Source organism: Oryctolagus cuniculus, chromosome 11, assembly GCF_051225735.1.
Source record: "Oryctolagus cuniculus isolate XC-2025 breed Fujian yellow rabbit chromosome 11, ASM5122573v1, whole genome shotgun sequence".
NCBI classification, from domain to species: Eukaryota; Metazoa; Chordata; class Mammalia; order Lagomorpha; family Leporidae; genus Oryctolagus; species Oryctolagus cuniculus.
Window position 1 is genome coordinate 23,703,336 of NC_142877.1, and position 13,536 is coordinate 23,716,871.

Here is a 13,536-nt window from a genome sequence, read left to right on the forward strand (position 1 = left end):
ACTGCCTACAGTGCTGGCATCCCATATGGGCGCCGGTTCAAGTTCCAGCTGCTCCACTTCCAATCTAGCTCTCTGCTATGGCCTGGGAAAGCAGTACAAGACGGCTCAGTCTTTAGGCCCCTGCACCCATGTAGAAGACCTGGACAAAACTCCTGGCTCCTGGCTTCGGTTTGGCCTACCTCCAGCCGTTGCAGTCAGTTGGGGAGTGAACCAGCAGATGGGAGATTCTCTCTCTCTCTCTCTCTTTCTCTGCCGCTTTGTGATTCTACCTTTAAAATAAATAACTAAATCTTAAAAAAAAAAAAAATATTTATCTATTTGAAAGTCAGAGTTACATACAGAGAGAGAGAGAGAGCAAGTGAGAGAGCGGTATCTTCCATCTACCACTGGTTTACTCTCCAAATGGCCACAATGTCTAGGGCTGGCCAAATGGAAGCCAGGAGACAGAGGTTTCATTTGCCTATCCATGTGGATAGCAGGGGCCCAAAAACTTGAACTTCCTCTGCTACTTAATCAGGCACATTAGCAGGGAGTTGGATCAGAAGTGGAGCAGCTGGGACTGGAAATGGCGCCCATAAGGAATGCTGACACTTCAGGTGGAGGCTCAACCTTCTACGTCACAGCACAGGTCCTGAAGAATCCTTTTCTAGTCTCTATATTTACATAGCAGCACACTTCAAACACCACCACCTTTCCCAGCAACTACAGTCAAATAAGGAGCCAGGTTGTAACAGTTCTTAATTTAAGAGAATGTAATTCTATACCAAGGTCAAAGAGAAGCACAGAAAGTTTTTGAGCAGGAATGAAACTTATCAGGTGGCATATTAACCTGGAAGATTAGGAGAAGAAACAAACAGATAATAACTAACAATAGCAACAAATGGATTTAAAAAGTCATTTCTCAAAAAAAGATATACAGCCAACAAGTACATGAAAATGTGCTCAACATCATTGGTCAGACAAATGCAAGTCAAAACCACAGAGGAAAGTCACTTCACACACACTAGGATGGCTGTGATAAAAAGCCAGGTAACAAGCACTGGCAAGCATGTGGAGAAACTGGAATCCCCATGTTTGGTAGTGGTAAAGGAAAACAGGGCAGCTGCTTTTAAAATTATTTGCAATTTCTTCAAAATCCTAAACATGGGTACTCTATGACCTAGCAATTCCAGTTCTTGTAACATACTCAGTAACTGAAAACATATGTCCTCATAAAAGCTTGTAAATTAATGTTCATTACATTATTCATGATAGCCAAAAGGTAGAAATAACTCAGACATCCATCAACTACAAACAGACAAACAAGTAGTATATTCATACAATGAAATGGTACTAGACAATAAAAAGAAATGAAGTACTAATATAGGCCACAATATGGATAAACTTTGGAAACATTATGCTAAGTGAAAGAGGACACAGGAGTGTATGATTCCATTTATATGACAGGTTTTCAAAAACTCAGTAAAAATTGTTTATTATGAAAAAAATTTCAAGGATTTCAAAATTTTTTTTGTACCAAGCAAATGGACATTTTAATCCTACTTTCCACAAATACACATTCATATGAGAGATCCAAATAAGCCAATCTACAGACAAAGTAGATTAGTGGTTGCTTGGTTTGTAAAGAATTGGGAGAAATAGTGACTATTAATGGGCTTGAGGGGCCGGCACCGCAGCTCTCTAGGCTAATCCTCCGCCTGTGGCGCCAGCTCCCCGGCTTCTAGTCCCGGCCGGGGCGCCGGATTCTGTCCCGGTTGCTCCTCTTCCAGTCCAGCTCTCTGCTGTGGCCCAGGAAGGCAGTGGAGGATGGCCCAAGTGCTTGGGCCCTGCACCCACATGGGAGACCAGGAGGAAGCACCTGGCTCCTGGCTTCGGATCCGTGCAGCGCACCAGCCATGGCGGCCATTTGGGGGGTGAACCAACGGAAGGAAGACCTTTCTCTCTGTCTCTCTCTCTCACTGTCTAACTCTGCCTGTCCTAAATAAATAAATGGCATGAGGTTTCTTTCTGAAGTCATAAAAACATTCTAAAATTGATTGTGGTGATGGCTGCACAACTCTGTGAATGTACTAACAAACACTGACTTTCAGACAGATAAACTGTAAGGGATTTGAATTCAATTTCAATAAAGCTGTTAATACAAAAGAAAAAAGAATAACAAATAGCAATTCCCCAGGTGTCCATGTTTAATCAGGGTTTGGGGGAAAGGGAATTGTAAAATATCCAAGAATACACTGAAATTAAAATGTTTATATATCTAAACATATGGTTCACTCATTCTTCCAGAAAATATTCATTCAGCACTTGATATATAACAGTCTCTAAAGACTGCTCTCAGGGCTGGCACTGTGGTTCAGTGGGTTAGAGCCCCAGTCTGCAATGTTGGCATCCCTTATGGATGCCGGTTCGAGTCCCAGCTGCTCCACTTCTGATCTAGCTCCCTGCTAATCCACCTGGGAAAGCAGTAGAGGATGGCCCAACTGCTTTAAGCCCTTGTACTCATGTGGGAGACCTGGAAGATGGCTCCTGGCTTCAGCTTGGCCCAGTCCCTGCTGTTGCAGCCATCTGGGGAATTAATCAGTGGATAGAAGAGCTCTCTCTGTCTCTACCTCTCTTCATTACTTTGCTTTTCAAATAAATTAAAAAAAAAAAAAAAAAAGGAATCGATGTAATAACCCTCTTTAAAAAAAAAAAAAAAGACTGTTCTCTTCAGATTATTTTTTAATCTGGGGGGAAGGGGCGGGGAGTGAAGTACTGGATCTTTTTAAGACTTACCAGTGATCTGAAGTTGTGATTTCATGGTCAGGCTACCCATTGAACCAAATTGTGATCCACTGTCAGACATACCACCGATAGAACAGCAAACCTGAACATGGCAAAGAAAACACTATAAATGTCAAAAAATTCCCATTTAAAAATATGTTAACAGTTCTAATCTGACCATTTCCTACTGAAATGCCCCATAATAACCATCAGCCTTCCCATTTCTTAACAGTTCAATTCTGGCACTCATCCTACCTATCGGCAAAATCAGACACAATGAAATATGCCTTCCTCAATGGTTTTCCTTTTCCCGTGTAGTTCCCAAGACACATTCTCCAGGTGTATGTCCTACATCACTGATTGTTCCTTATGAGTCTCCTTTGAATTTTTTTTTTTTTTTTTTTTTTTTTTTGCTTTTCTCCACTCTCTTTATGTTGGCATATCCCAGGACTCAGTTCTTGATTCCCTCTTTTCTTCTCTCTATTCACTCCCTTCAAGATAACTTCCAGTCTTATGACTTCCTAGTATTTGTTTTTTGGGGCCAGTACTGTGGCGTAATGGGAAAAGCCACCACCTTCAGTGCCAGCATCCCATGCGAGCGTCAGTTGAAGTCCCAGCTGTTCCACTTCTGATTCAGCTCTCTGCTATGTCCTGGGAAAGCAGGAAAAAGATGGCCCAAGTCCTTGGGCCCCTCCATTCGCATGGAAAAACCCAGAGGAGCTCCTGGCTCCTGGATTTGGATTAGAGCAACTCTGGCCATTGCAACCATTTGGGGAGTGAACCAGCGGATGAAAGACCTCTCTCTCTCTCTCTCTCTCTGCCTCTCCTTCTCTCTGTGTGAAACTCTGACTTCCAAGTAAAATAACTCTTCAGGGGCTCGCGCTGTGGCGCAGCGGGTTAATGCCCTGGCTTGAAGCACCGGCATCCCATATGGGTGCCAGTTCAAGACCCAGCTGCTCCACTTCCCATCCAGCTCTCTGCTATGGTCTGGGAAAGCAGCAGAAGATGGCCCATGGACCCCTGCACCTGCGTAGGAGACCCAGAAGAAGGTCCCACCTTTGGATTGATGCAGCTCTGCCTGTGTGGCTAATTGGGGAGTGAACCATCGGATGGAAGACCTATCTCTCTCTGCCTCTCCTCTCTGTGTAACTCTGACTTTCAAATAAAATAAATAAATCTTTTTAAAAATAAAAATAAATAACTTTAAAAAAAATTTTTTTTTTTTTTTTTCATTTTATTTGAAGGACAGAGAAACAAAAAGAGATCTTCCATCCACTGGTTCACTCCTCAAATGCCTGCAACAGCCAGGACTAGGCCAGGCAAAGGCCAAAGCCAAGAACTCCATTCAGGTCCAACAGGGACCCAAGTACTTGAACCATCACCTACAGCCATCCCAGAGTGCCAGTCAGCTGGAAGTTGGGTTGGAAATGGAGTCGGAACTCAAAAAAGAGAACCTACTTGGGATGCAGGTCATCCTAGTCTTAACACCTTAAAAAGCGACTGTATAACATATCCCAACCAATTTTATATCTTTAACCCAGACTTGACTTCTAATTATCTAAACAATTTTGCCTGAGTATCAAAAAACAATTTCACATCCTATACTTAAATACCCAAAGCTGAACTCCTGATTTCCCCTGCAAACCTACTCCATTTGTAAGCATTCTTAACTCAGCAATCAGCAACTTCATTCTTCCAGATGCTAAAGACTTGGAGTCATCCTTAACTCCCTTTACATTTCCCTTCCAACCTGTCAATAAATTCTAGTATTTCTGCAAAATATATCCAGGACCTGATCATTTCTTTAAAAAAAAAAAAAAAAAAGATTTATTTATTTGAAAGTCAGAGTTACACAGAGAGAGGAGAGGCAAAGAGGAGAGGTCTTCCTCCTGATGGTTCACTCCCCAATTGTCCACAGTGGCCAGATCTGCGCCAATCTGAAGACAGGAGCCAGGAGCTTCATCCAGGTCTCCCACATGGGTGCAGGGGCCCAAGGACTTGGGCCATCTTGACTGCTTTCCCAGGCCACAGCAGAGAGCTGGATCGGAAGAGGAGCAGCTGGGTCTTGAACAAGAGCCCAATATGGGATGCTGGCGAGGCCAGGACATTAAACCGCTGCACCTCAGCGCCGGCCCCTTGATCATCTCTTATCATCCTATCACCAATTTGTTCAGTGCTGCCTCTGACAGCATCTCTTTCCTAGATTATGCCTCTCTCCTAGGTTAGTGCAGTAACTTAACAGATCCCCCTAACTTTGCTTAGCTTCAGTATCTAGCCTCAACTCAGCCAAAATTACTCTTTTGTGATTTTCAAAACCCTTCTAAAGCAGCCATTTAGCACAGCAGTTAAGTTGCTGCTTGTGATGACTGCATTCCATATTGCGAGTCCTTGGACTGGAGTCCCAGCTCCGCTTTTGATTCCAGCTTCCCCCCTAGCAAGCAATGGGTGACAGCTCATGTACCTGGATCCCTGTCACCCATGTAGGAGACCTGAATAGTTTCAGGTTCTGTGCTTTGGTCTTGGTCCACCCCTGGCTGTTGCATGCATTTGGAGAGTGAATCATAAGATGGAAGATCAATCTCCTCCCTACTCCAACTACCTCCCAAATATACAAAATTAAATAAAAATACAATCCTGTAAAAGCTTCCCATTTTAATCACAGTAAAAGCCTAAATCCTCACATTGACCTACAGCATCTGATATAAAGTACCCTGACCCTGTTCCCAATTTCCTGATCACATTTCTTTTACTCCCCCCTCTCCTCAAGTACCTGTCTTCTATTCCTTAAATATGCCAACACGTTGGGGCCAGTGCTGTGGCAAAATAAGTTAAGCCTTGCAATTGTGATGCCACTATCCTATATGGGTACCAGTTCGAGTCCTGGCTGCTCCACTTCCAATTCAGCTCCCTACTAATGGCCTGGTAAAGCAATGTCAGATGGTCCAAGTGCTTAGGCCCCTGCACCCACATGGGAGACCTGGAAGAAGCTACTGATTAGCCCAGCTCCACTGTTGCAGCCATTTGGGGAGTCAACCAGTGGACTGAACACCTCTCTCTCTGTTTCTCCCTCTCTCTGTAACTCTGTCTCTCCAATAAATAAATAAATAAATAGCAACAAGTTGTGACCTTAAAACTTTTGTTCTACCTTCTGTCTTGACAATATTACAATCTGCTCTACCTACTCTGGTCATTTTTTTCTTTTACAGAAAATATCACTCTTTTGGGACCAGTGCTGTGGCACAGTGGGTTAAGCCTCTGCCGGCAGTGCCAGCATCTCCTATGGGCACCAGTTCAAGTCCCAGCTGATCCAATTCTGATCCAGCTCTATGCTCTAGACTGGGAAATCAGCATAAGTGGTTGGACCTCTACACCTGCATGGGAGACCTGGAAGAAGCTCCTGGCTTCAGATCGGCTCAGCTCCAGCCATTGCAGCCATTTGGGGAGTGAACTAATGGAAGGAAGACCTTTCTCTTTCTCTTTCACTGTCTGTAACTCTACCTCTCAAATAAAATAAATAAAAATCTTTTTAAAAAAATTTCTACCCTATAGTTTTAATTTTTTTAATATTTATTTTTATTTATTTGAAAGGCAGTGCAAGAGAGTGTGAGTGAAAGTGAGATTCCATCCTCTGCTTCACTTCACAAATGCTTGCAACAACCAGGGCTGGGCCAGGCCAAAACCAGAAGCCAGGAGCTTCTTCCAGGTCTCCCACGTGGGTACAAGGACCCAAGGACTTGGGCCATCTTCTGCTTTCCCAGGCACATTAGCAGGGAACTGGATCAGAAGTGGAGCAGCCAAGACTTGAACTGGCGCCCATATGGAATGCCAGCACTGCAGGCTGTGACTTTACCTGCTACGCCACAGCAAAGGCCCCTAGACTGCAATGTTTCTAAGTCTTTATTTAGACAAATATCTTTTTATTTAAATGTCTATTACCTAATAAACTTTGCAACTTGGGAGAGCCTAATTGTATATTATATTATATATTATATATTTTAGAATATATATGATATTCTAGTGACTAATTATATTCTAGAATATATATTATATTCTAGTGACTAATGTGGTCATTTGTCACCTCATTAGAAATGACCATTATGTATGTATGTATGTATGTATCGTTACATTCACTATAGTTGATGCTCTAAGAGAGTAAACATTTCAGGCTCTGAGAGCCACATCACATCTGCAACAATTTAATCTGGTCATTATAATGTGAAAGCAGCCATACACAACTTATAAATAAATGAAAGGGGTTGTACTCAAATAAAACTTTATTTATAAAAAACAAAGGTTCAGATGTGAGGCCAGGTGTTTGGTACAGTAATTAAGATGTCACTTGGGACAACAAGATCCCATACTGGAGTGCTTGGGTTCAAGTCCCAGCTCCACTTTCAGTTCCAACTTCCTGCTAATGTACATGCTGGGAGGCAGCAAATGATGGCCCTAGAACTTGAGTTCCTGTTACCCACGTGGGAGGCCTGGATTAGGTTCCAGGCTCCTGGCTTCAGCACTGCCCAGCCACAGCTGTTGCAGGCATCTGGGGAGTAAGCCAATGGATTAAAGATCTCTGTCTCTCAGGGCTGGTGCTGTGGCACAATAGTAAGTCTCCACCTGCAGCACTGACATCCCATATGGGTGCCAATTCAAATCTAAGCTGCTCCTCTTCCAATCCAGCTCCCTGCTAATGGCCTGGAAAAGCAGCCCCTGCACCCACATAGGAGACCTGGAAGAAGCTCCTGGTTCCCAGCTTTAGATTGGCCCAACTCTGGCCATTGCGGCCATCTGGAAAGTGAACCAGTGGACAGAAGATCTCTCCCTCTAACTCTGCCTTTCAAATAAATAAATAAATCTTAAAAAAAAAAAAACAAAAAAAAAACCTGACATAATATCTGGAAAGTACTAAACACAGCCTTAAACCTAACGTGTTAAATAGTGTCTCTTTTTATCTGTTTGCAAAATTGTCTCTCCTATTAAATTGTTTTCTTAAGGTCAGGGGCCATTCATCCTTAGATTGCTGGAGCCTAACATAGTGCTTGAAGCATATTAATAGTAAGCCTACAAATATTTATCCAATCAATAGGAAAAAATGAAAAAGTTATGATACTCAAGATAAATTTTTTCTCATACCTCAAAAGAATTTGAATTTAGGGTATTTTTCTCATTGAGACAGTAAAAGGCTTAAAAAAATTTATTACCACCCAAACCAGTAACAACTGTCCAAAATTCCTCCAAATAAATAGGAGCACTAATAACCTATACAAAAAAGCCACTACTTATGAAAAAGTGAAGCTAAAACTCTTTTTGGTCTTAGGTATATAATAACAATATAAAAACAACCAATGAATACAAACTGCATAAAATTTCACTTTGACTTCCATAATAGTAAATAATATACAAAATATATAGTAAAAAATACAAAAAATAGTACAAATATATAAATAGTAAAAAATACACAAAGATGAGGGCTTCTACCCTCTTAACGTCTAAAATGTAAGAGAGAATCATGACATTAAGTAATCAAATTGCAGAAAATTGATACCACACTATGTGCACATAACACAGTAAAAAAATTACAGGCTGTTCTAACTAACTTTGGGTAGGGAAAGAGATGTCACAAAAAAGAAGTAATTGAGGGTGAAAAAGATAAGAATAGAGGATTTGCTCAAGTTTGGTGGACAGGGAACAAAGGAGAAAATAATACAATAGAAAAAAGACTGACAACAAAAATCAATGGAGTAACCTTCATGCCCCAGCTCTGTCATTAGGTATAAATATTAGAAACAAAACATGTAATTCACAGGCAACTTGAATGTTTTCCTAGAAAACCTAAAGACTATATAATACAGCTTATAATAACTCAGAAAACTGACTAGTATCATGGACAAAATGAAAAAGGTAACAATATTTTATCTCAAAAGCCAAGTGTTTTTGGTTAACCATTCAACCTTAAAACATAGAACATTACAGGGCAACACAAAGAGCAAGAATAACAGGTTTAAGCACCTTGGAATTCAGATAGAGTTAAGAAGGAAAAAAAGAAGAACTTCAACTCTTAGCCAATTAGAAATTTAGAAGCTATGGTGTCAGACTTCAAAATGGTTCCAAATAATCCTGACCTCCTGCTATTCAAAAACGTTTTTAATTCCCCTGCCCCAGTACAAGGCTGGCCTGTATGACCAACAGCACATGGCACAAGTGATAGTATACTATTTCTATTTCCAAAGCTAGGTCATAAAAGGCATTATAGGGGCCAGTGCTGTGGTGCAGCAGGTTAACGCCCTGGCCTGAAACACCAGCATCCCATATGGGCGCCAGTTCGAGTCCCGGCTGCTCCACTTCCAATCCAGCTCTCTGCTATAGCCTGGGATAGCAGTGGAAGATGACCCAAGTCCTTGGGCCCCTGTACCCATGTGGGAGACCCAGAAGAAGCTCCTGGCTCCTGGCTTCGGATCGGTGCAGTTCCAGCCGTTGCGGCCAATTGGGGAGTAAACCATCAGATGGAAGACCTCTCTCTCTCTCTCTCTCTGCCTCTCCTCTCTCTGTGTAACTCTGACTCTCAAGTAGAAAATAAATCTATTCTGTCCCGGTTGCTCCTCTTCCAGGCCAGCTCTCTGCTGTGGCCCGGGAGGGCAGTGGATGATGGCCCAAGTGCTTGGGCCCTGCACCTGCATGGGAAACCAGGAAGAAGCACCTGGCTCCTAGCTTCAGATTGGCGCAGTGTGCCAGCCATTGCAGCCATTTTGGGGGGTGAACCATCGGAAGGAAGACCTTTCTGTCTGTCTCTCTCACTGTCTAACTCTGCCTATCAAAAAAAAAAAAAAAAAAAAAAAAAAAAAAGAGAGAGTGAGAGAGAAAATAAATCATAAATCTCTAAAAAAAAAAAAAAAAGGGGGGGGGGAGTTTACAAATTTTTGCCTTTATCCCCAAGATTGCTTACTTAGGGAGAAGCAAGGCACTATACCATGAAGATATTTGAGTAGTCCTGTGAAGAGCCCCAAGAAAACAACAACTAAAGTCTCCCACCTAGAGCCACCACCAGTTTGCCTGAGTGCTCCAACTTGGAAACAGATCTCAGTTTGGAAGCAGTTTCAGTCAAGACTAGGTATGAGTGGCCAGCGCTGTGACACAGTGGGTATTGCCTGTGACACCAGCATCCTGTATGAGCACTGGTTCAAGTCCCAGGTGCTCTACTTCTGATCCAGCTCCTTATTAATGTCCTAGGGAAAGTAGCAGAAGATTGCTCAAGTATCTGGACTCCTGCTACCCACCTGGGAACCCGGATGAAGCTCCTGGCTCCAGTCTTGTCCAGCCCTGACCACTGTGGCCATTTAGGGAGGAAATCAGCGGTTAGAGGATCTCTCTATCTCTATCTGTCCCTCTGTATAACTCTGCCTTTCAAATAAATACATCTTTTTTTTTTTTAAAGAGCAGGTATAAATGCAGCCCTGCTTGACAAATCTGATTCCAATCACAAGAGAGATACTAAAATAGAACTGCTCAGCCAAGCTGCTCTCAAATTTCTGACCTACAGAAATTGTGGAAAATAAATGATTGTTATATTAACACACTGTCTGGGGATAATTTATTGCACAGCAGTAAAAGACTATACTATACTTGCACACACACACAAAGAAATCAGAGAATTGGAGAACAAATCAGGAGCTGTCGGGGGATATGAGTAACAGGTGGCATGACTACCAAATATGGTAAAAGGGAGGCCTTGTTGAGATGGGGCTGTTTTGTATCCCAACTGTGGTGTACATCAACTGTATACCAAAAGCCCATTTTACTGTATGATTTTTTAAAAATAACATTTAAAACATTGAGAAATAGAGCCAGCAATGTGGCATAGTGGGTAAAGCTGCCGCCTGCAAAGCCAGCAACTCATATGGGCACCAGTTCAGGTCCAGCTGCTCCACTTCCAACCCAGCTCCCTGCAAATGGCCTGGGGAAAGCAGAAACAGATGACCCCAAGTACTTGGGCCCCTGCGACCCAAATGGGAGACCTAGATGAAGCTCTAACCCCCTGGCTTTGGCCTGGCCCAGCCCTGGCCATTGCGGCCATCTGGGGAGTAAACCAGCAGATGAAAGATATATATATATATAGATAGAGAGAGAGAGAGAGAGAGAGAGAGATATCTAACTCCGACTTCCAAATAAATAAATAAATAATCTTAAAAAAAATATATCAGGGGCCAGCACTGTGGCATAGAAGGCTAAGCCTCCACCTGCAGTGCCAGTATCTTACATGGGTGCCAGTTTGAGTCCCGGCTACTCCACTTCCAATCCAGTTCCCTGCCAATGCACCTGGGAAAGTGCAAGTAATTGGGCCCCTGCACCCACGTGAGAAACCAAGGGTTTAGGTTCGGCCTGGCCCAGCTCCAGCCATTGTGGCCATTTAGGAATGAATCAGCAGATGGAAGATTTTTCTCTATATATATCTGCCTTTCAAATAAATAAAATCAGTCTTTAAAAAAATAAAACATTGAAAATAACAAATATTTTTAAAGGCTACATACTGTAAGTAATGTGTTAAATAGTGTTCCCCCTCCCCTCCAAATTCTTGGCAACCTAGAACCTCACAAGATTATTTTGTCATACAGGCTCTTTCCAGGTGTAATCAGGTTAAGATGAGGCCATTTTGGGTGGGGGTGGTCAATGATAGGTGACTCCGTAAGAAGAAAACTTTGACACAGAGATACACGCTGAGTAAAGATGATATAATGACACATAATGAGGATGTTATGGGAAGACAGAGGCAGAGAGAAGAGACATGTATTCAAGCCAAGGAACACCAAGGATTGTCGACAATCACCAGATGCTAGGAGACTGGCATGGGAGAGATTCCAACATTGTACTATGGACTTTGAACTCCAAAACTATAAAATAACAAATTTTTGTTGTTTTAAACTACCCAATTCATGGTAATTTGTTATAGCAGTTCTAAGAAACTAATATACCCTATGATTATTTATATGACATTCCAGGAAAGGCAAAATTACTGGATAGAAAACACATCAATGCTTCCTAGGGGTAAGGATGAGAAGGAAGGAATTATTATTGCAAAGGAGCATTGAATAAAGGCTGAATATTCTGTCAAAATTCAAAGAACAATATACTTAAATAGATTAATTTTACTCTGTAAAATATATCTCAATAAACCTGACTCCACAAAAGAGTACTCTCAATGTGCTTGACAAAAAATGCTGTTAATGTGGTTTTTCACAATAAAAAGAAAAGGAAATTATCTTTCATGTCCTAGGTATCTTGGAGAGATCCCTCCAAGACCTATCTCCAATCTTTGGAGTGGCTATCTGGTGTAGCAGTTAAAATGCCACTTGAAATGCCCAAGTTCCATGTTAGCATGCTTAATTCCAGTCTCAGCTCTGTTCCTCATTCTAGCTTCATGCTAATGAGCACTTTAGAAGATGGAGGTGATGGCTCAAGTAGTTTAGCCCCTGCCACCCACGTGGGAGACCTGGATTGATTTCTTCACTTCTCGTTTTAGCTTGGCCCAGCTGTTGTGGGCATTTGGGGAGTGAAACAATAGATGGAAGATCTCTCACTATGTCTCTTTCCTCTGCATCTCTGCCTTTATTATTTTTTATTTATTTATTTATTTTTTGACAGGCAGAGTTAGACAGTGAGAGAGAGAGACAGAGAGAAAGGTCTTCCTTTGCCATTGGTTCACCCCCCAAGTGGCCACTATGGCCAGGGCGTTGCAGCCAGCGCACTGCGCTGATCCGAAGCTTCCTCCTGGTCTCCCACGCGGGTGCAGGGCCCAAGCACTTGGGCCATCCTCCACTGCACTCCCTGGCCACAGCAGAGAGCTGGCCTGGAAGAGGAGCAACCAGGACAGAATCCGGCGCCCCGACTGGGACTAGAACCCGGTGTGCCGGCGCCGCAAGGCAGAGGGTTAGCCTAGTGAGCCGCAGCACTGGCCTCTCTGCCTTTCAAATAAAATAAAATACCCATTTCTCCTCTCTGGCACCTCCCTTCTACCTCCACATCTCACTGCTAGTTTAAACTATCTTTTTTGAGGCTAAACTATCTTTCTCAGGTTAAGTCACTGATTGCAATGTTAGCATCCCATATAAGAACAATAGTTCCTCTGCTTCCAATCCAACTTCCTGGTGATGCACCTGGGAAGACAGCAGAAGATGGTCCAAGTACTTGTGTCCCTGGCGTCCACATGGGAAACTCAGATGGAGTTCCTGGCTCCTAGCTTCAGCCTAATCCAACCTTGGCTGTTATGGGCATTTGGGATGTGAACCAGCAGATACAAGATCTCTCACTCTCTCTCTCTCTCACTCTGCCTTTGGAATAAATAAATCACCCATCTTTTCTAATGTCAAGGTCTCTTTCATTTTATAATCTCAAATTCATAACAAACAGAGATGGATGCCTCTACATGAATTCCTATGGAGAAACACTAACATTTTATATATGATGTACCTTTAAAAAAAAAAAAAAACACCAAAGATTTATATATTTGAAAGTCAGAGTTACAGAGACACTGAGGGGGAGGGCAAGAGTGAGAGCGCAATCTTCCAAGTGCTGATTCACTCCCCACTGGCTGTAACAGCCAAGGCTGGGCCAGGCTGAAGCCAGTTTTGGCCATCACAGCCAATGGATGATCTTTATCTATCTCTCCCTCTCACTGTCTGTAATTCTACCTCTCAAATAAATAAATTTAAAAAAAAAAAAAAAAAAAAAGAAGAAGCCAACAAGCACTATTATTCAGATTGTATTAAAAACCCAGAAGGGCCA

The 13,536-nt window shown here is 42.4% G+C and overlaps 1 protein-coding gene across 4 annotated transcripts in view; it reads right to left on the reverse strand.

Moving 5' to 3' along the window:
* Positions 1–13,536, reverse strand: part of ITCH (itchy E3 ubiquitin protein ligase) — a 125,853-nt gene that overhangs the window by 90,524 nt on the left and 21,793 nt on the right. For all 4 annotated transcript variants that reach the window (XM_051846160.3, XM_008256089.5, XM_089308096.1 and 1 more), the window contains exon 3: positions 2,776–2,866. Coding sequence is in view for 3 of the 4 variants with exons in the window: in XM_008256089.5 (XP_008254311.3) it covers positions 2,776–2,845 (70 nt within the window). In the remaining variant the exon portion in view is untranslated. The remainder of the gene's footprint in view (positions 1–2,775; positions 2,867–13,536) is intronic.